The sequence below is a fragment of the Tachyglossus aculeatus genome, chromosome 3, assembly GCF_015852505.1.
Source record: "Tachyglossus aculeatus isolate mTacAcu1 chromosome 3, mTacAcu1.pri, whole genome shotgun sequence".
Taxonomy (NCBI): Eukaryota; Metazoa; Chordata; class Mammalia; order Monotremata; family Tachyglossidae; genus Tachyglossus; species Tachyglossus aculeatus.
In genome coordinates, this window is record NC_052068.1 from 40,806,757 (window position 1) to 40,830,213 (window position 23,457).

The 23,457-nt window shown below is 39.2% G+C and overlaps 1 protein-coding gene across 2 annotated transcripts in view; it reads left to right on the plus strand.

Annotated features, from left to right (window-relative positions):
• The window catches only part of PRKG1 (protein kinase cGMP-dependent 1), a 1,213,342-nt gene that overhangs the window by 749,223 nt on the left and 440,662 nt on the right, over positions 1–23,457 (plus strand). For both annotated transcript variants that reach the window (XM_038744169.1, XM_038744170.1), the window contains one exon: positions 12,532–12,637. In XM_038744169.1, the coding sequence (XP_038600097.1) occupies positions 12,532–12,637 (106 nt within the window). The remainder of the gene's footprint in view (positions 1–12,531; positions 12,638–23,457) is intronic.

Below are 23,457 nucleotides of genomic sequence, written 5' to 3' on the forward strand. Positions count from 1 at the left end.
ATCACTCAATCAGCTCTCCCCCTCCTCAGCGTGGCTCAATGGAAAGAGCACGGACTTTGGAGTCAGAGGTCAGGAGTTCAAATCCCAGCTCTGCCAACTGTCAGCTATGTGACTTTGGGCAAGTCACTTAACTTCTCTGTGCCTCAGTTACCTCATCTGTAAAATGGGGATTAAGACTGTGAGCCCCCTGTGGGACAACCTCATCACCTTGTAACCTCCCCAGCACTTAGGACAGTGCTTTGCACATAGTAAGCGATTAATAAATGCGATTATTATTATTATTATTATTATTATTATTACTCTCCACAGCATTTAGTGTAGTGCTCCACATGCAGTAAACGCTCATAAACGTGATTGAATGAATGAATTCCTGCCCTCCAGGAGTTTATAGGGGAAGACAAGCATTAAAATAAATTAGAGATGGGGGAAATAGAAGAGTATAAAGATATGTAAATAAGTGCTGTGGGGCTGGGAGTACAAATGGCTCAGGGAGTATCCAGCCAAGTTCAGGGTTAATGCAGAAGGAAGGTGGATAGGGACAATGATAGCTTAACCAGGAAAAGCCTTTTGGAGGAGATAAGATTACAGAATGGCTTTAAAGGTGGGGAGAGTAACAGACAGATATGATGGGTGTTCCAGGCCCAAGGGAGGATATGGAAAATCGGTCGGTGGTGGTAGCCACAGACAGTTGGTTGTCTGTTAGAGGGGTGATGTATGCAGATAAGGTTGTAGTAGGGGATCAGTGAGGTAAGGTAATAATAATAATAATAATGGCATTTATAAAGTGCTTACTATGTGTAGAGCACTGTTCTAAGCGCTGGGGAGGTTACTAGGCAATCAGGTTGTCCCACAGGGGGCTCAGAGTCTTAACCCCCATTTTACAGATGAGTTAACTGAGGCACAGAAAAGTTAAGTGACTTGCCCAAAGTCACACAGCTGACAATTGGTAGAGCTGGTATTTGAACCCATGACCTCTGACTCCAAAGCCCGTGCTCTTTCTACTGAGCCACGCTGAGGAGGGGGAGAGCTGATTGAGTGATTAATTAATAATTAGTAGTATTTATTGAGTGCTTACTTTTTATGACATTTGTTATGCACTTACTATGTGCTGGGGTAAGAGCTTAAGTGCTGCTACTAAGTGCTGGGGTAGCACTCTTTACTGAGTGTTTGGTAGAGTGCAACAGCATGAATAGAGGTGATCTAGGCCCTCAAGAAATAAATTTAAGGGGAATATGCTTTGTCATTGTTCATGTTTATTTTTCTTGTTTGTTTCTCCCCCAAGTTTCCCTGAGATTCAAAATGTCACAGAATCATCATGTTCTGGGGAGTTCAATTCCAACTTCTCTGGCATGGAAAATAGTGGTTGGTGCATAATAAGGACTTAATGTGATTGATTTAACAGGACTCTCTCTCCAGAGAGGAAAAATTGGTAGGTGGACACCCACGGAGGCAGTCCCTCTATTTTCTCAAGCAAAGCAGCATGGCACAGTGGATAGTCCATGGGCCTGCGAATCAGAAGGTCATGGGTTCTAATTCCGGTTCTGCCATTTTTCTGCTGTGTGAACTTGGGCAAGTCAGTTCACTTCTCTGTGCTTCAGTTACCTCATCTGTAAAATGGGGGTTGAGACTGTGAGCTCCACGTGGGACAGGAACTGTGTCCAAACCGATTTGCTTGTATCCACCCCAGTGCTTAGTACAGTGCCTGGCACATAGTAAATGCTTAAGAAATGTCATAGTTATTATTTTTATTAGTACCGTGCTTTGCACCCAGCAAGCACTCAATAAATGATTGAATGAATGAATAATCCCTTCCTAACAATTAATCAGTGGAATTTATTGAACCCTTACTGAGTGTAAATAATACTAAATCCTATGGAGAGTACAGCAAAAGGCACATGCTTCTTATCTTCAAGGAGCTTATGATGTAATACAAACCATAGAAAAAAATGTTTACCAATAGTTCCTGCTAAAGGAAGTGCATGTGACCCACAAATATCAATTAGTACAAGTATGTCAGGATGCAATGATTGAATAAATACTTTAACATACAAATATGTGTGTGTAGACCGTGACTATTTTGTTTCTACCCTAGTGCTTAGCCGTGCTTTGATGCCTAGTAATCATATAATAAATGGTTTAGGAATAAAATACAGGAGGCCAAGATTTTATGTCAGATTGAAATAAGGAGGGTGATATAAATTTTGAGGTTAAGGTTTATTGGAAAAGAGGGATTTCTGGAGGGCTTTCAAGATGGGCAAAGTAGGGTCTGGTGCATTTGTAGGGGCGGGAGAGGGAGTTCCAGGACAAGGGAATGGTTTGAAATTCCCCTTCAATCACTGCTGTCAGATAAGCAAGGAACAAAAAGGTGGGTCCTTTTGAGGACTTTTGGGATGGTGTTAGTACCTACCCACCAACCTTTCCCTTCCTTCCAGCCAGGAGGGATGCTCTTCACTGGAAAACACTTCTTTCCAGGGCAATGTAGGGAAGCACATTGCAAATACCTGTCACTGAAACGGTATGAACGATGAAGGGCATTTAAATAACACCATGAAAGTTTGCCCTTTAAAAATGTTAGTGGAAGGATGTTCTAACATGCAAGGTCACATCTTTAAAGGGTAGGTTTGTGGAGGAGTGATGGATTGTGATATCAGGTGAGAAATATTTCAGTATTTTAGCCTCCAAAGCAGGATCCAAGCAGCCAGTTTAGCTTACAACTAAGTCTTTTGAAAGGGAATTGCGAACACACTGTTCACACATATTTATAAGGAAATTGTTGTAAAGGAAGGAAATTCAACCCTTGATGGGTGGTTGGGTTTGTTGAAAAGCCTTCAGAATTTGTTGTAATTGTAATTCAGGTCCATGCAGGATCATTCCAGTATTATGTTGCTGTGAATGAGTCTCTTCACTTAAGTAGTGAAAACTATCTGGGTTTGTGACATGCAGGTGAAATTGTGATTTTTTACCTAATCTCACAGGTCTCTGAATCATCTGCTGCCAGATTATATTTATTTAAAAACACATTTCTTTGACCCTTTGAGTACCTGATATCCCACCTTCAGGCCCACGGAGTTTATGTGCATCTGTAATTCATTTCTTTATATTCATGCCTCTCTGTCTCCCTCATTAGACCACAAGTTCCCTGTAGGAAGGGAATGTTTCTTCCAACTCTCCCAAGTGCTTAAGTAGAGTGCTTGGCACACAGTAAGTTCTCAGCATGGCTCAGTGGAAAGAACATGGGCTTTGGAGTCAGAGGTCATTGGTTCAAATCCTGGCTCTGCCAACTGTCAGCTGTGTGACTTTGGGCAAGTCACTTAACTTCTCTGTGCCTCAGTTACCTCGTCTGTAAAATGGGGGTTAAAACTGTGAGCCCCCTGTGGGACAACCTGATTACCTTGTAACCTCTCCAGTGATTAGAACAGTGCTCTGCACATAGTAAACTCTTAACAAATATTATTATTATTATTATTATTATTATTATTATTAAATATCATTGATTGATTGATTGATAGTTGTTTGTGCTAACACCTCCCTCCAGGCAATAATCAATTAAACAGTGATACTGAGTGCTCACTGTGTGCAGGGCACTATACTAAGCACTTGGATAAATACAATGCAACAGAGTTGGCAGACATGTTCTCTGCCCACAATCTACATGGGGGACAGACTTTAAATTACAGAAATTTACATTAGTGTGAAGGGCTGAGGGTGGGGTGAATATCAAGTTCCAGAACCAGACCCAAACCAAAACAAGAGCTGTGCAACAATGCATTCACAAACAGGTCCGCAGAGGCCACCTATTATTCCCCACTCTGTTCATGAGGGGGTTATTTTCAGTACAAGAAGCAGGGCAAAAATAGGGACTTACAGAATAACCCCTCGGGGTAAGAGAACAGATATTTAATCCTCATTTTACAAGTGAGGAAACAAAAGATCAGAGAAGTTAGTTGACTTGTCCAAGGTCACACATCAGGCATGGGGCAGAGTGAGGGTTAGAACCCACTTCTTGTGTACCCAATCCTATGCCTTTCCCCCAGGCATGGATGTATCCATCCACACTACTCATTTAATTAGTTTTGAATGAATGGCTTTACTAGTGTGAGAATTGCAATGCTTCTCTAACATTTCCATCACATATTACTGGCTCTGGAATTATTTCAACTCGATGAGACAGTTTAAACCTTAGGTTTTCAAATGTTAGTTTTTTTGTTTTATTAATCAAGAATGCTAGAGAATAAAATGGGGACTCTGTTCTTTGAAGAAGCCCCATTAAGGAAGATTCCGTGGTACAACAACTCTGTCTCTTGGATAATTACAAAAAAAAATAACAAACAAGGATCAGACAGTCTACTCTCAATTCTTCCTATGGTAGTTGCCTAACCATCCTCTCTCAACTCACTCATCTTGCTCCTGCTCATCAGTCAATGCCATTTATTGAGTTCTTACTAAGGACAGAGCATGGTACTAAATGCTTGGAAGAGTACAATATAATAGCATTAAGAGATACGTTCCCTGCCATAATGAGCTTACAGTCTGTAGTCTCCAATCTAAAACACTCATGCCATTCCTCTGCCCAAGATATCTTCCCAGTTCCACTTCACCAAACTTCACAGCTCCCTTAGAAAGCTTTTTTGATGAGTTCTTCATCCATGTGCACACTATGAAGAAAGAGGCTTTAGGCAAGAACCTGTGCTGTTAATGAGAAAAATATCACTGCCACCTTGAGGAAAAGACCAGGGAGAGATTGAGAAGGGGACAGTCCTGGAGACCTGAAATCAATTTCATAAAGGAAAATAAGTCTAGAAATTATGAAAGTAATCTCAATGAGATACCCCAGTCTGGGGCATCATCAAAGGGCCTTAAGAATGAAGTCAGGGCTTTGAATACCTGAACAAGAAGAGAAAAAGTTTAAATTGATCTTGCTACAGGTGCCTGGCCGATTGCAGCTTTGCACCTCACTATTTTACATTCCTCCTCATTGCCTTTTTATTTCCAAGTCATCTCTATATTTGACAGAGCTGGTTATCAGATTAATGTGATGTTGTAGTGATTCATGTTGTATGAGTAATGGCTCTAATGTAGTTACTTGCCTACCCACTCCAAGGTCCAAGACTGTTTATATTAGTCCCTGAAAGTGAGAGACATTGGCATTCATTTGGTAACACAATAACTATTGTCCTTTTCTTCCTTCTCCAATACAGCATCGTTCAAAAAATATATATATTTTTGTATGTGTTGATTTCATTTCTGTGGGCCCTATTTTACAGTGTATATTTATTCAGAATTTGCTCCTGAGATATAAATCATTAGGATGTAGTAACAGTGACTTCTAAAGTTGTATTTACCTGTATCTTTGTATCTGAAGACAATTTGCCTCTCCCCCTCATCCCCCTCTCCATCCCCCCATCTTACCTCCTTCCCTTCCCCACAGCACCTGTATATATGTATATATGTTTGTACATATTTATTACTCTATTTATTTTACTTGTACATACCTATTCTATTTATTTTATTTTGATAGTATGTTTGGTTTTGTTCTCGGTCTCCCCCTTTTAGACTGTGAGCCCACTGTTGGGTAGGGACTATCTCTATACGTTGCCAACTTGTACTTCCCAAGCGCTTAGTACAGTGCTTTGCACACAGTAAGCGCTCAATAAATGCGATTGATTGATTTGCCAGATACAGTGTTTCCCTTTAGTTCAAGTGACTGGAGAGATCATTTAGAGACTTCTGTTCTGTTTTCGAGTAAGCACAGGTAGTTTTTTACCTGGTTTGGGATTATGGCTATTGTTTTCAGTCTGTCACCAGTGGCAGCCCTTCTCTTGGAGTCTGACTGTTTTTGCTCAAATTGTTACGCTATTGAGTTACTATTAAGTTACTACATTGTTATTCTATTAAGGGCAACTGTTCATCATTGTTTCTTTGCAGTGCTTTAATAAGGCTTTAAGGTCATAAGAAGCAGTATGGTCTAGTGGAAAATACACGGGCTTGGGAGCCAGAGGACCTGTGTACTAATCCCAGCTCCACCACATTCCTGTTGCGTGACCTTGGGCCTGTCACTTAATTTCTCTGTGCCTCAATTCCCTCATCTGCAAACTGAGAATTCGGTACCTGATCTCCCTCCTATTTTTTTTGTGAACCCCCATCCTTGTGGAACCTGATTATCTGATATCTACCCCAGTGCTAAATTCAGTACTTAGCACATAGTAAACACTTAAGAAATAGCACAGTAATAATAATAATAATAATTAAATAGTTTCCACCATGCTTTTGTGAGATTGATGGTGTATTTTCTGCCCACTTTACTTAAAATAGTCTAATGCTATGTCACCGTAGAGCAACTGTTATAGGGTCCTCTTGTCACTCATCATCTTGCATGACCAAGTCAGGCAAAATGTTATTAGCATAATATTGAAGTTATTGAACTAAAACCCTCTTGAACCTTGGTATTGTTGGCTTTTTGGTGTTGGTCCCCAAATGAAGGACAGATAGGAAATTGATTTAGGAAGCTGTTGGCCCCACCAATGTCATTAGGGCAGTAAGATTTCATAGTGAAAAGGTTGTTACTGAGATGGAGCAGTGTGGCTATTATAAGACAAGTTCAAATATTCAATCAGTTGTGTACAGAGGATCCAAATCTCACACTCATGAATCATGTTGGCCAGTGCCATTATTTTGTAAACAAAAATAAGTTGAATTTGAAGTGAAAGTACCAAAATATCTATCATGAAACTCTTCCAAGAGATATGCTATCTTTCCTGTTGCATTTTTTCTCCAGTTCCCAAAATATTAGTCATCACTGATAGTTAATTGCCAAGGGTAACATTTCAATGAATATTTTCAATTTTTTCTGACCAAAATAGTAGGCTTTTTAAAATTTAAGCTGATTCTAGGCTCCTTGAGAGCAAGGAACACACTTCTTTTTATTCATATTTCCTAGTAGAAGGCATGAGCTCTCCACGGGCTCAATAGATATTAGATTAAATTTTGAGGTGAATTCCACAAAGTTGCTTCTGAAGTCCATTTCTAACGATCAGGTAGAATACAATTATGAACAAGCATTACTCACTACTTTCTACTATCTTTACAGCAAATATCAATTCATCCATTCATTCATTCATTCGATCGTATTTATTGAGCTCTTAATGTGTGCAGAGCACTGTACTAAGTGCTTGGAAAGTACAATCAATCAATTAATCATATTTATTGAGTGCTTCTGTGTGCAGAGCACTGTATTAAGTGTTTGGGAGAGTACAATACCTCAGTTATTGATGCACATTCCTTGTCCACAAGGAGCTTACAGTCTAGAAGAGGAGACAGACATTAAAATAAATTATGAATATGTACATAATGCTGTGGTGTTGAAGGTGAGGTGACTATAAAATATTTAAAAGGTTCAGTTTGAAGTGCATAGGTGAAGCACAGGGGAAATGAGGGCTTAGTTGGAGGGAAACCTCCTGGAGGAGATGTGATATAAATAAAGCTTTGAAGGTGGGAAGGTTGGTGTTCTGACTGATATGGGAAGAAAGACAGTTTCAGGCCAGATGTAGGACATGAGTGAGAGGTCGACAGTGAGATAGACATAACTGAGGTACAATAAGTAGGTTGGTGTTGGAAGAGCAAGGCATGTAGGTTGGGTTTTAGTAGTAAATTAGTGAGGTAAAATAGGTGGGGGTAAGCTGATTAAGTGCTTTAAAGTTTATGTTAAAGTGTTTCTTTTTGATGAGAAGGTGGAGGGACAACTGTTTGAGGGTTTTGAGGAGTGAGGAGATATGAACTGAGTGATTTTCCAGGTAAAGTGATGATTGGAGTGGATAGAGATATGTGTCAGGGAGGTCAGTGAGGAGAATAATGCAGTAGTGTAGTTGGGTTATGATAAGTACTTGGATGAGCATATTAGCAGTTTGGAGAGGAAAGTTTGGATTCTAGCAATGTTGTGAAAGTAAAACTGACAGGATTTGGTAACAGATGAATATGTAGGTTGAATGAGAGGACAGTAATAGTAATAATGATGATGATGGTATTTGTTAAGTGCTTACTATGTGCCAGGCACTGTATTAAGCTCTGGGGTGGATACAAGTAAATCGAGTTGGCTACAGTCCCTTTCCCATGTGGGGCTCACAATCGCAATCCCCATTATTCCAGATGAGGTAACTGAAGCCCAGAGAAGTGATGTGACTTGCCAAGGTTACATAGCAGACAAGTGGTGGATCCGGGTTTAGAACCCATGACCTTCTGATTCCCAGGCCCGTGCTCTAGCCACTATGTCGTTGCAGGCTTGTGTGACTGGGAAGATAGTGGTGTTACCTACAGTGATTAGAAAGACATGGGGAGGACAGGGTTCGGGTGTGAAGATGAAGAATTCTGATTTGGTATGTTAATTTTGAGGTATCGGCAGGACATCCAAGTCTTGAAGGCAAATGCCTTATCCTAAAGATGTCCTAATGTCCTAAAGACAGGAGAAAAAAGATACTGCATAGGAGAGAGGCCAGGGCTGCATATGTAGATTTGGGAATCATGTGTGAAGGGACAATAGTTGAAGCTGTGGGAGAGCACTGTGTTAGCTTTAGATCCACCATTTTCATTCAGTAGAGAGGCAGCTTTTTCCTCCCGTTACCTGTCTCTTTCCACCTGTATTCTTGAGGCCTGTCCCTTTTATTTGGAGCAAGAGAATCACTTCTGCAAGAAATTATCTTCTCACAAATCACTTTCTACAGGAGATTTCATGATACTGATACCTCATTTTGTACGTCCGTGTTCTAAAAATTCAGTTCCTCTAGACTGTAAGGTCTTTTGGAGAGGGATCACATATATCAATCAATAAATCATATTAATTGAGCACTTACTGCATGCAGTAAAGTGTACTAAACACATAGGAGAGTACAATATAGCAGAGTTGGTAGACACATTTCCTACCCACAGAGTTCTTACAGTCTAGATGGGAGACAGGCATAACGTACATAAATAAATTATGAATATGTACATAAGTGCTGTGGGGCTGAGGGAAGGGAAAATTAAGGGTGAAAATACAAGTGCAAGGACAACAGAAAAGGGAGTGGGAAAAGAGGAAATGAGGGCTTAATTGTGGAAGGCCTCTTGTAGATGTGCCTTTAATAAGGCTTTGAAAGTGGGGAAAGGCCTCGAGAATACAGGTGGAAAGAGGTAGGTAATGAGAAGAAAAAGCTGCCTTTCTACTGAAAGAAAATGGTGGATCTAAAGCTAGCACAGTACTCCCCCATGGCTTCAACTATCGTCCCTTTACACATGATACCCAAATCTACATATCCAGCCCTGACCTCTCTCCTATGTGGTGTCACTTTTCTCCTGTCTTTAGGATATTAGGACATCTTCAGGATAAGGCATCTGTCTTCAAGACTTGGATGTCCCGCCGAGGCCTCAAAATTAAAAGAGGGAGGGCTTTTGAGGCCATAAGCAGGATGTGGGCAAGAAGTTGGTTGTGAGATACCAATTTTATTGTAATGTACTTTCCTAAGAGCTTAGTAATCAATCAATTGCATTTATTCAGTGCTTACTGTATACAGAGGTCTATACTAAGTGCTTGGGAGAGTATTCCCTGCCCACAATTAGTTTACAGTTTTACAGTATTAGTTCTGTCTTCTAGACCGTAAACTCATGATGGGCAAGAAAAGTGCCTACCAACTCTGTTATATTGTATTTTCCCAAGTGCATAGTACAGTTCTACACACAGTAAACATTCATATGTATAAATTGTATTTATTAAATGCTTATTGTCACTCTACTAAGCATTGGGGTAGATTCAAGCTAATCAGGTTGGACACTGTCCCTGTCCCACATAGCATCTTTATCTCCATTTTACAGGTGAGGTAAATATGACCTTTGCTATGCTATGTGACATTTGGCAAATCACTTAACTTTTCTGTGTCTCAATTACTTCATATGTAAAATGGGGATTGAGACTGTGAGCCCTATATGGGACCTGGAGTGTGTCCAATTTGATTAGCTTGTATTTACCCCAGTGCTTAGTACAGTGTCTGGCACGTAGAAACAAATACCTAAAGTAATATGATTGATTGACTGACTGAAAGAAAAAGACTTCACTTTCACTGAAAAGATTCAAAAGAAGGATAAGAAGAATTGCTTCTCTAAAATGTTTTCTTCTACCTTCAATGAGTTATTCATTTAGATGAAATATTTTAATAATAAATCTTGGAAAGACACTAATTCTTTAAATATCATCATAAGAAACACTTCAATAAAGGATAAGAAGAATTGCTTCTCTAAAATGTTTTCTTCTACCTTCAATGAGTTATTCATTTAGATGAAATATTTTAATAATAAATCTTGGAAAGAGACTAATTCTTTAAATATCATCATAAGAAACACTTCAATAATGTCTGATCATAAGTTAATTACAACTCTGTTTCCATTATGAGATATGTGATACCTGTTTTATCATTGACTTGGTGCTCCTAGTAGATTTTCTTCTTGATTAAAACCCAGTACTATTTGTCAGAGAGATGGGGTGACTTAGTATGACCTCATATAGGCAAAATGGTCCTGAATGGAAGCAGTGTGGATTAAGGGGTAGGAAGCCCTTTTGGACAAGTATGATACAGGGAAAGTTTATATCCACTATTTGGAACTGGATGCATGATTGGGAAGGTGAGAATCAGGAGGCAGGGAAAGAAAGAGGGCAGGAAGCGCTGGTAGACATTATATGTGCTTCTCTTTCTCTACTTTTCCTCAGTATTTGATCTCAGGCCAGATTGGATATGTAATTGCACTTACCATCAGGTCTTTACTTTTCACTTAAATCTCATCCGAGTCAAATGAATCGAAAGACTGATAGATGGGGAAGAGATGAAAGCACAATTTCAGTTTGTATTGAAATTTGGAAGTCAGAGCTTCTTTTCAACTATAATTTTGCCCTGTTCATTTGACTTAGGTACAGGCTTGTGAAACAGTGAGTTCTAATCACATGACCCTAGGCCATTCATCTAGAGCTGTGGAAAAATCTTCTTTTTCTTTGTGGCAGTTGGACTCATGTTCCCATTTCTCCTTTCTTTTTTCTCCATAATTTGTCTTTTCTCACTTCTTCTCTCTATGTCCTTTCCCAGTACTACTTCACTGGAATTAAAAGCAAAAAAAATGGTTTTCAGGAAGATTTGGAAAATGTCAGAAAGAAAGAACAGGGAATGCTTCTAAGGATGGGAACTAAGGAAACATGTTCCCTGCCCACAGAAAGTTTACAGTCTAGAGGACTATAATTCCAGCTCTACCACTTCCCTGCTATGTGACCTTGGACAAGTCACTTTACTTCTCTGTGTCTCAGTCTTCTCATCCAGAAAATGGAGGATACCCATGTGGGACGGGGACTGCGTCCTATTTGATGATCTTGTATCTACCCCAATGCTTAGGAGAGTTCCTGGCACATAGTCAGAACTTAACAAGTACTATTGTTGTCATTATTATTATTATTAAAGATGCTTCCAGTGAGTATGGTTTGACATAAGCAATCCAATAACGTGGCCCCAAATTCCTGAATTATCAGGAATTATCAAGAGGCAGTGTGGTCTAATGGATAGAGCATGGGCCTTATAGTGAGAAGGACCGGGGTTCTAATTCTGGCTCCAACACCTGTCTGCTTTGTGACCTTGGGCAAGTCATTTCACTGTACTGTGCCTCATTTACCTTATCTGTAAAATGGGGATTAAGACTGTGAGACCTCTGTGGGACAGGAACTGTGTCCAACCCAAGTTGCTTGTATCCACTCCAGCACATAGCACAGTGCCTGGCACATAGTAAGCACTTAACAAATACCACAATTATTACTGTTATTATTATTATTATTGTTTTTATTATCAGTCTTTCCAGTCTTCCATTACAGTGAATGGTGTAATGTTCTTAGGGAGGAGAGTCGACAAGATTCCTACTTTTAATAAATGTCAGAGCAACTTTAGATGTAGATTCAAATTTCTTAACAATTTGAGTTCTCAGAAAGAATTGTTTGGTTAATAGTGTGTTTTATAACAAAGCCGATATGTTTCATAAATTGAGCCAAGATCATGTTAGGTTACCAACACCGTTCTAGGAAGTCTCAATTGTATGTGATCTTGGAATGCCATAAAAATAATTCATTTATGTATTCAGTCATATTTGTTGAGCGCTTACTTGTGCAAAGCACTGTACTAAGCACTTGGAGAGTACAATACAACAATAAAATAATAAGTACTGCTCAAGTACTTTTCCCTCCTTCTGCTACCTTACCCGCCATACACACGCTTTATAGGTACCCAAAGTCATTTTAAACTGTGATTTTCTAACAACTTCTTCTTTTGGAAATCATTACTAAAACCATCCATCAGTTGTAAAATTATATATATATTTGCCTGTAAACATACCTGTCATTTTAATGAAGCACCCATTGTCACATTTGTTTGAAATGCACATGAAGTATTTTTCATTTTTATTCTTATGCAGGAATAACATTTACAGTGCAGAATTTAGTCACATGACATTTACTAATGAAATTTTACCTTTCTTTTCCCCTAGCTCTTGTAAATGTGAAACTTTGGGCCATTGATCGACAATGTTTTCAAACGATAATGATGAGGACAGGACTCATCAAGCACACCGAGTATATGGAATTTTTAAAAAGGTAGGCCACTTTCCTTCCTCTTCTCCAAACACCCGAATAATGATCTATTTCACTGGGAAGGGGACATCATAGTAAAGCTTCATATCTCTCTACCTCACTGTGAACAATCTGCCAATTATTATAACTAGAAACTCTGGCAAAGAAAAGCCTCTAGTCTAATTACCAAGGGTTTCAGTTGCTAATTAGAGCTACACTGAAAGTAAAAGGGCAACATCAGGGGGGCTTTGAAATAAGAGTTTGAATGCATAGGTGAACCACTCTAAGATGCTTCTCAAGAAAATTAATTTTGAAGGAACAAGCAAAAATTTGTGGAAGGAAAGGACGCTGTCTTGCATTTGTGAAATGTGTTTTTGAAGCACTTCTTGGAATCCTTTCCAAAGAGAAACAAGTGACAATGTTTCTTGCCATATGTGGGAAATATTAAGTATTGGTTGACTAATGTAAAACAGGCACAAAAAGATGCTTATTATCCTTTAATTCTGAATGGAAATTTTTACTCCTTTTTTATCTTTAAAGCATCAGAAATTCTCTTTTTGTTGATTCCTATTACCAAAAATTCCATTAGATTTGGCAATCAGGAAAAAAAAAACCTTTTAATTTCTGAAGGCTAAAATGAAATCATCCACCAAGAATACACTATTCTTATTTAGTCCTGATCATATTCAAGTAAATAACTTATTGCATTGGGAATGATGGATGATTCAATAATCATTGTGCTATTAATACTTTTATTCTGATTGCACTGAAACAATTCCATTGCTATTTGACTCTAAAATGATTATGCATAAAAAGTTGATGAACAGTAAAAAGGAGCACATTACTACATAATGAGTTAGTTTTGATAATCATAACAATAAATTGACATTCATAATGTTCGATCAAATATACCCCATCGCTGTTCAGTTTCCTTTTTTTTTTCTTATAAGGTGAGTGACCTCAGTTGAAATCTTTAAAAAGGAGAGTTTGAGCTTGCTCAGATGCAGAGGGTTGATATTTCATCTTTGAAATTATGTGAACTTAATTCAATTTGTTTTTGACTCATCTTTATACATTACCTGATTTCCAAGTTCAGTTGCTACTAAAGGGAAGATATAATTCATATATTCAATGTAATACCAATCTAATCTAATCTGATATCTAATAACAGCACATTGAAATGTTATTCTACCAGAGACACACTGAGGTCTGTATGTATGTATATATGTTTGTACATATTTATCACTCTATTTATTTATTTTACCTGTACATATCTATTCTATTTATTTTATTTTGTTAGTATGTCTGGTTCTGTTCTCTGTCTCTCCCATTTAGACTGTGAGCCCACTGTTGGGTAGGGACTGTCTCTATATGTTGCCAATTTATACTTCCCAAGCGCTTAGTACAGTGTTCTGCACACAGTAAGTGCTCAATAAATACGATTGATTATGAGAGGCAGCATGGCTTAGTGGAAAGAGCACGGGCTTAGGAGTCAGAGGGTATGGGTTCTAATCCCGGGTCTGCCACTATGCTGCGTGACCTTGGGCAAATCACTTAACTTCTCTGTTCTCAGTTACCTCATCTGTAAAATGGGGATTAGGACTGTGAGCCCCACGTGGGGCAGCCTGATTACCTTATATCTACCCCAGTGCTTATAACAGTGCTTGGCACATAGTAAGTGCTTAACAAATACCATTATTATTATTATTATTATGTTAATTAATTATATTATTATTTATTATTATTATTTGCAATGATACAATTGGGTGAAGTGCCATAGGGACTATTGCATATTGCAGAAAACAGAGTTTAGGATGTTTTGCAAGGATGTTGTCTTTTTCGGATGCCACTTTGGTGTCCGGTAATAATAATAATAATGATGATGGCATTTGTTAAGCACTTACTATGTGCAAAGTACTGTTCTAAGCGCTGCAGAGGATACAAGGTGATCAGGTTGTCCCACGTGGGGCTCACAGTCTTAATCCCATTTTACAAATGAGGGAACTGAGGCCCAGAGAAGTTAAATGACTTGCCCAAGGTCACACAACTGAAAATTGGTGGCTGAAGCCTGGCCTGAGAGTTTCCTCAGAACCCCATGGGCTTGTGTGTCTCTGACTTTGTGCCACCAGATTAACCCAGCACAAGGCTGATCTGAGTTGGGTTCAGGAGATTTCTTTACAATATACTACCCCTGCTGTGTCTCCCACTTTGAGGATAGAACCACCCATTGGAAATCCCAGATTAGCAGACAAAGCAGTAAGAAGATGAGGAAGAAAAGCACTAGATACCCATATATGTTGTTTTGTAAATGTGAATTTATTGCCCACAGTGAGGGCTTCCAGCTGGACTGCATGTTGCATGGAAATCAGAGCTACATGCTCATTGAAAAGAACCTTCACCTTCCTTGAAGGTGCCAGCCCTGAATTACAGGTGAAGAATTAAAAATGTGTGGTTTAGGCAGACTAGCCCTGAATTTTGATGTGTTTATAAGATTTGGGCCAGGGAAGACTAAGTCAAGCTCCATATGGGCACTGTAAATCTAACACAGATAGGTCTCCACCTCATCTTGGAAAATTCCTAATTTACAGCCACGGGCACTTGATTCGTGGTAAGAAATAATCAATTATTTTCCTACTTACCTAAGTATGCATATCTAAAACCAGTGCAAACTGCAGCAACACTAAAATATACTGCCTGTTCAGTCCTCCATCAGCGGGGTTCTTTACCAAGAACCCCTTTCCAGAAAGCTTGTGATGGGCAGGGAACAAGTCTGCTTATTCTGTTGTACTCTCCCAAGTGCTTAGGACACTGCTCTGCACGTAGTTAGTGCTCAATAAATGCTAATGATTGATTGATTGGTTGATTTGTATTTATGTAGTGTCTAGGGTTTTTTTAATGGTGTTTGTTAAGTGCTTACTGTGTGCCAGCACAGTACTAAGCACTGAGGTAGATACAAGCTAATCAGGTTGGGCGCAATCTCTGTCCCACATGGGAATCACAGGTTTAAACTCCATTTTACAAATGAGATAACTGAGGCTCAGAGAAGTGAAGTGACTTGCCCAAGGTCACATAGCAGACATGTGATACAATAGGGATTAGAACCCAGGTCCTTCTGACTCTCAGTCCTGTGGTCTATCCACTAGACAACACTGCTTCTTTTGGTTTTGGTCACATTAGTTGAATCTACTAAGGGCAAAGTTAACTCATTTTAAATCCAAATCTGCATATTCCTTATGGTTCAGACACAGGCTCTGTTTTGAACGAATGTGTGGGGGATTGGCAACCAGTTGTTTTTTGACATTATTTAAATGGGTTGGATGAAAGCCTTTTGTTTGGGGCTTTTTTTGTTTTTCCTTAGGGACTGTGGTCTCTATGTGGTCTCTGGTTTCAAGCTCTGTCTGATAGCCAGCTACTGTCTCCCTTCCCTCTTTGGAAAAGAAAAGGTTTTTATTTTATCTGTGTTCACATAGTAACAGTTTTGCTACATTGGAAGTATGAATACAATCTCCTAGAATACAGTAGCGTAATGTAAAGTTCAGTTTGTTTCACCATAGCACACATTTTCAGCATGCATTTTGGAAAGAACATCATCAAAGACTCCAGACCATGCTCTTTACGGTATGCCATGCTGCACTCTTATTATTTTTAGGGTCAGCCAGCCAATCATATTTTTTTAGCTCTTACTGTGTGCAGAGTGTGAGACTAAGCCCTTGGGAAGAATACAACATAGCGATACAACGACACATTCCCTGCCCACAACAATTTTGTCATGCATTGTTCTAAATGATGGGGAATAATAATAATAATAATAATAATAATAATAATAATAATAATAATAATGGTATTTGTTAAGCACTTACTATGTGCTAAGCACTGTTCTAAGCGCTGGGGTAGAGGAAAGGTAATCGGGGTGTCCCACATGGGGCTCAAGGTCTTAATCCCCTTTTTACAGGTGAGGTAACAGACTTGCCCAAACTCACACAGCTGAAAAGTGGTGGAGCCAGAATTAGAACCCACGACCTCTGACTCCCAAACCTGTGATCTTTCCACTAAGCCATGCTGCTTCTGGGAAGATATAAGTAAATGAGGTTGGACACAGTCTCTGCCCACGTGAGGCTGACAGTCTAAGTATGAAGGAGAACAGCTATTGAATCTCCATTTTACAGTTAAGGAAACTGAAGCACAGACATTAAGTGATCCTCCCAAGATCACAAAGCAACCAGTTGGTAGAGCTGGAATTAGAACCCTGGTCCTTTGTCTCACAGGCCTTTGTTCCTTCCTCTAGGCCATGCTGCTTCTCTACAACTCCAATAACTCCTCCTAGACTTTTAACACCTTGTAGGCTGAGAATTTTTGTACTTGCTTCATCCTGCTTCAAGGAGTTCTCATTGGCACTTTAAGATGACTTGTCTAAATTTGAACTCTTCATCATCCTTCCCAAACCCCCTCCTCCACTTAAAATTTGACACTACCACCTTCCCTGATTCTCTCAATCATCTTGCCCCCTCCTACCTTACTTAGCTACTCTCCTACTACAACCCAGCCCGCACACTTGACTCCTTTAATGCCAATCTACTCACTGTACCTCCATCTCGGCCTCCGACCTCTCATCCACATCCTGCCTCTGTCCTGGAATGCCCTTCCTCTTCATATCCGACAGACAATTACTCTCCCCTCCTTCAAAGCCTTACTGAAGGCCCGTCTCCTCCAAGAGGTCTTTCCTGATTAAGCCTTAATTTCCTCTTATACCAGTCTCTTCTTTGTCACCCTGATTTGAACTCTTTATTCACCCCGACACCTCAGTCCAAGAGCACTTATGCACAGATCTGTAATTTATTTATATTAATGCCTGTCTCCCACTCTAGACTGTAAGCTTGTTGTGGGAAGCGAATGTGTCTACCAACTCTATTGCATTGTTATATTGTACTATCCCACGTGCTTAATTTAGCGCTCTGCAAACAGTCAAGGCCCAATAAATATAACTGAATGATTGATTAACTCTCAAGCCTGCCACCTTAGCATTATTTTTGACTCTTTTCTTTCAGACTCCACTCTGTCAGTCACAAAATCCCATGGTATTTCCTCCACAACATTTCCTAGGTATACCCTTTCCTCTCAATTCGAACAGTTTTCTGTACTTGTCCAAGCTCTGGAAATACCCCAGTTTGACTTTTAAATCAGCCTCCTCACTGGCCTCCCTGACTTCAGCTTCTGGAGACTGCATACTTCATTCTGCTCTTAAGAACATTTTTTAAAAACATTGTTCTGCATACTTCTCCAACTCCTCTGAAAACCTCAAGTGGTTACCTATTATTTTCTGTATCAAGCGGAAATTCATGATTTCAAGACCCTCAACCAACCCTCTTCCTCCTACTTAGTATTCTCTTAGTAGACCCTCCATCTTTGTTCCTATCTATTTAATCTTATCCTCATCTCTCCTGTTGCTGACCTCTTGCTCACATGATGTCCCCTACAGCATTCTTCCCCTTTCAAATTTGAGAGATCACAGCTTTCTTCATTTTCAAAGTTCTTTTGAAGTCACTCAGCTCACTATATTTTTTTTCTCTTAGCCAGGAAGTCCTGTTTTGTTAAGGATATCATTGACTGGGGAATTTTAAAAAGAGTATTGGATTTCTTTATGCCGTATGTGACTTCCGATCCAACCACCACAGTATTGTGACCATTTCGGTTGCCTTTGACCAGGGATGGTGTAGTTGTTGAACAATTTCTTGTCTTTGTAGTCCTTTTTTATGTCATAGGCCACTAGTAAGCTTTAAGCAGCTTTTCAGGTGGGACATTACCTCTTGGTAAATTGTTCTTGTGCTTCCTTTAGCATTACAGTAGTGATTAGTTTTAGGATATTTACTTCTTGTGACTTCTCTTTATTCAAGACGTGTTGAACCTTGGAGGGGTTTCTATTTAATAGGTAACCCTATCTTTAAACTCACCCTGTGGGACCAACTTTTCATTTTGAGCACTGAGGCATACAGAGGGCTGGGATATTGATAGAGGATGAGTAGTGAAAGAAAACGGGCTTCAAAAATGTAATAGGCCAGAAAACCTCAATTTTGAGACTGATTGGAAACTCTCACATCTTGTCAGAGACTTGGGATGAACAAGTCTGTATTTCTGCCTCAAAAAAACTGAAGGGCTTATCAAATATACCGTGTTCATTGAAGACAGTACATTTTTCAGTTTTCAGAATCATGGAGTCTGTAGTCTTGAAGATGGCCTATAGTAGATGTGAAGAAATTTGAAAAAAGATAAGATGGCTGATTTTTGAGGTAGATTAGTTTTTACAACTTACTTTTCAGAAGAAACGTTATAGATCTACTAAGACTTTACAATCTGAGTGTTAATAATGCTTTTTTTAGAAGATTGTCAAGATTAATTTGGGTGCAGACTTCACAAAGCTTGCATAGCTGGAAGTCAACAATATGAAGCATAAATATAAAAGAGTTTTTTCCCATTATTTCCAACCATTGCTTTGGTAGCAAATTCATCCTCATTGAGGATGACTTGAATAGCAGATCAATAATAACATGGTCTTTTTTTTTCTTTGTGCATTTGCACAATTTTCTATATACCCGTTTTAGAATTAAACCCAAGATGCTAATGTAGCTGTAATGGTAAAACTTATATGCATTTTTATATTTCATCAGAGACACTCCTTTTTCAGTAGGTGTAAAATTTGTTCATTTCCTTCCTGTTGTGTTTAATGAACCACATAGAACACTGTCTTCCCTCATTCTTCATAGGTTTTGCTCCTCCGTACCACCTCCTGTGTTTCACGGCGCCTGGTGGGCACACAATCCCTTTAATTTTTGCAGGATTTCTTTGTAAAAATGTATTGTTTTCCCTCCAGTTTCCTGCAGGTACCAGCTTCCAGCATGGCTCCATTCTACTGCAAAACTCATTCTCTTCCACACATTATTCCAAACAAGTTTAAATTCGTTGTGTATCTTCCCGAGCACATAGATCCTGCTCACAGGAAGTTCTTACACACAATATTAACTAACTTAACTCTGACCCAAATTAGTTCAAAACACCATAATGTTGGATCATATCTGGAAATTTATTCCCCTTTTCTCATCAGCTTTAATTAATAAATCTGCTGTTAACCCTATTTTTTTTTTGTATGATATTTAAGGACTTACTATGTGCCAGGCACTGTTCTAAGAGCTGAGGTAGATATAAAGCAATCAGGTTGGACACAGTCCCTGTCCCACATGGGGCTCATAGTCGTGATCTCCATTTTACAGATGGCAGAACTAAGGCACAGAGAAGTTAAGTGACTGGACAAGGTCACACAGCAGACAAATGGTGGAGCTGGGATTAGAACCCAGATCCTTCTAACTCCCAGGCCTGTGCTCCATCAACTAGGCCATGCTACCAAAAATGATGAGGGCTAACTGTTATTTGTGTGACTGTGAATGCCACCTGACCTCTCTTTAATGAGTAAATTGCCACTGTGAATTCCACTGCAAAAGGCATGGATTAATGGAGAAAATCCCTCAAGAAGGTAAATCCTTTAGTCCCTCAGTGTCCCTGTTCCTGAAACACCCCCATCAGTAAGAATGAGGAGTCTGAACCCAGCTCCTTCCCCTGAAAACCTATATGGTCATGGGTTCAAATTCTGGCTCTGCTATTTGTCAGCTGTGTGACTTTGGGCAGGTCACTTAACTTCTCTGTGCCTCAGTTACCTCATCTGTAAAATGGGGATTAAGATGGTGAGCCCCACATGGGACAACCTGACCACCTTGTATCCTTCCCTGCGCTTAGAACAGTGCTTTGCACATAGTAAGTTCTTAACAAATACCAAAATTATTATTATTATTATTATTATTATTATATAGCATATCGGATGACTGTGGTAGCAGAGAAGCAGCATGACACAGTGGATAGAGCACAGGCCTGGGATTCAGAAGGTCATGGGTTCTAATCCCGGCTCTGCCTCTTGTCTGCTGCAGACCTTTGGCAAGTCTCTTCACTTCTCTGGGCATTAGTTACCTCATGTGTAAAATGAGGATTAAGACAGTGAACTCCACATGGCCCGATTTGCTTATATCTACCCCAGCCCTTAGCACAGTCCCAAGCACATACTAAGCACTTAACAAATATCATCATCATCATCATCATCATCATCATGGCTTAGTGGGAAGAGCACGGATCTGGAAGTTAGAGGACCCAGATTTGAGTTTGAGTTTTGCCACCTGCCTATTGTGTAACCCTCTGTACCTCAGTTTCCTCAACTGCAAAATGGGGATAATGATACTTGCCTCTCTACATTCCATGTCCTGGACAAGGACCAAAAGCTCCAATTTTATTTGAGCTTGTCTGAATTTTAATCATGGTTAATATGGTCCCATGAGTTTTCTCTATCGATAGAGGGAAGAAGCATATTTACGTCCCTCTCTTCCTTGCCCCACCAACCAGCCTTCTCATTCATTCAATCATATTTATTGACCGCTCATCCAAAATTGGGTTTGGGAAGCATTTAGCCCCTGAGATTCCTCCCACCCCTTCCCCAAAACTCTATTAAAGGGGCTCCCATGCATACTGGTGAAGTTTTTAGATCCTGGGTATCAGCTTTAAAGCACTCAGGCATCTTGCCCCTTCTTATGTCACCTCACTACTCTCCTACTACAACCCAGCCTGCACACTTCACTCCTGTAATGCTAACCTTCTCACTGTAGCTCAAACTCATCTATCTTGCTACTGACTCTTGCCTGCATCCTCCCTCTGGCCTGAAATGCCCTCCCTCTTCATATCCAACAGACAATTACTCTCTCCTCTTCAAAATCTTATTGATGGTATCTCTCCTCCAAGAGGTCTTCCCTGACTAAGCCTTCTTTTCCTTTTCTTCACCCACCTTCTATAGTGCCCCAACTTACTCCCTTTATCCACTCCCCCATTCCAGCCCCATAATCCTTCTGTACATATCCGTAATTGATTTATTTATATTAATGTCTGTCTTCCCGTCTAGACCGTAAGCTAGTTATGGGCAAGGAAAGTAACTGTTGTATTGTACTCTCCCAAGCAATTAGTACAGTGCTCTGCACACATTAAGTACTCAATAAAGGCAACTGACTGACTGACTTACTATTACACCATCTTAACACTGAAAATCCTGGCGAGTAATTTCAGAGAAGTCTTTGCTACTGAGTGAAGACTATCTGATTATAGGCTCAGTTACTTTAGAAACTGAAGGTCTTTGAAGCTCGTATTTTCAAACAATTCAGTCCACTCTAAGTATTAATCCATAATCTATGCTGTCCGGGACTCATCAGAAGCTGAGAATCCAGACTTTAACCCCTGTAGCATTCTGTTCTGCAAAGAACAATTCTGGATTCTGAAATGTACAGCATTTCAACCTGTAAAATGGATCCATAGTCCTTTCAAAAGGCTCTACTACAAAATTTGCGAATGCATTTTCTGGAGCATGGAAGATGCAGCTTGAAAAACGGCACAAGGCCCTGGGAATAGGCCCTTCTACTAATAACCCCCACAAATCCCTCAAGGCTGTAAGTGCCTTGTGGGCAGGGATGGAGTCTACCAACACTATTTTATTATACTTAGCAAGTACTGTGCCCCGAACCTTGAAAGCACTCAATAAATACCACCCAGTGATTAATTGATAACATATGCAACAGCATGAGGGAGAATGCTATTTACAAGTGCTCAGTTCATGTAGGAATGTAAGTCATGATTCTGCATGGTGGGACAGAGACTGTGTCCGATCTACATATGTAGATCTGCCCCAGGATTTACAGTCCTTGGCTCATAGTAAGCACATAACAAATACCATTATTATTATTATAATTATCAAGTTTTCATAAGTATAGTTACAATCTTGCCCTATATAAACATCATCCAACTCTAAAGATGACCCTACCTCTACAAAGAGAAAAAGAGTAGAGGCATAAAGGGAGAAACTATATATATATATATATATATATATATATATATATATATATATATATATATATATATATATGCATATTTGGCTTCCCAACCTTCACAATTGAACTGGAAGATGTTCAATGAAACCTGGATGAAGTATCGCCAACTCATCTCAACAAAGATCAATTTATAGCAAATAATAAACATATAAAAAAATTAGGGGGAGAAAGTGTACTTTTGTTGAGAATGCTATACATGAAATAAAATTGCATAGAAATTTAACAGGCGCATTGCTTCCTATAATAAATGACATTATGTTTGGGTTAGGTGTGGGCAGGGATCGTCTATTGCTGAAATGTACTTCTTTCCAAGCCTTAGTACAGTGCTCTGCACAAAGTAAGCACTCAATGAATATGATTGAATGAATTAGACAAAATAAATTCTAAAACCATAAAAACCATGTTCAGCATTGGAAAGAAAAATCTAACTACAATTTCCCCGAAGGCTGGAATGTCTCCAGTATTTGCAAAAATGTCTTCAATATTCAAATCCTTTGTATAAAAATTGCATCAGAGAACTGAACCAACCAAAGGATAAGTGAAGCACATTCATGTTGTAATGGGCCTTCATTTTTACGGAACAAAATATTAAAAATCACAAAAAATGCATTTATCTATCAGCAACTACGGTTTAATCACATGATAACGAGGAATTAAAGTATAGGGATTGAAACCATAGCCTTTGAAAATATGTATTTGGCAAGAAATACAGCAATTCATGAATACATTGATGCTAGTTTTTTTTTAAGAGCAGAGAAGTTTGACTTTGAAAAATCTCAAAATATTTATTTCAAATCAGAGTGGGAAGGTTTTCAGCCAAAATGTTTAATTAGTAAATAATCAAGATGGCTCTGTGATTCACTTTCAGTGGGTTGAATGTAA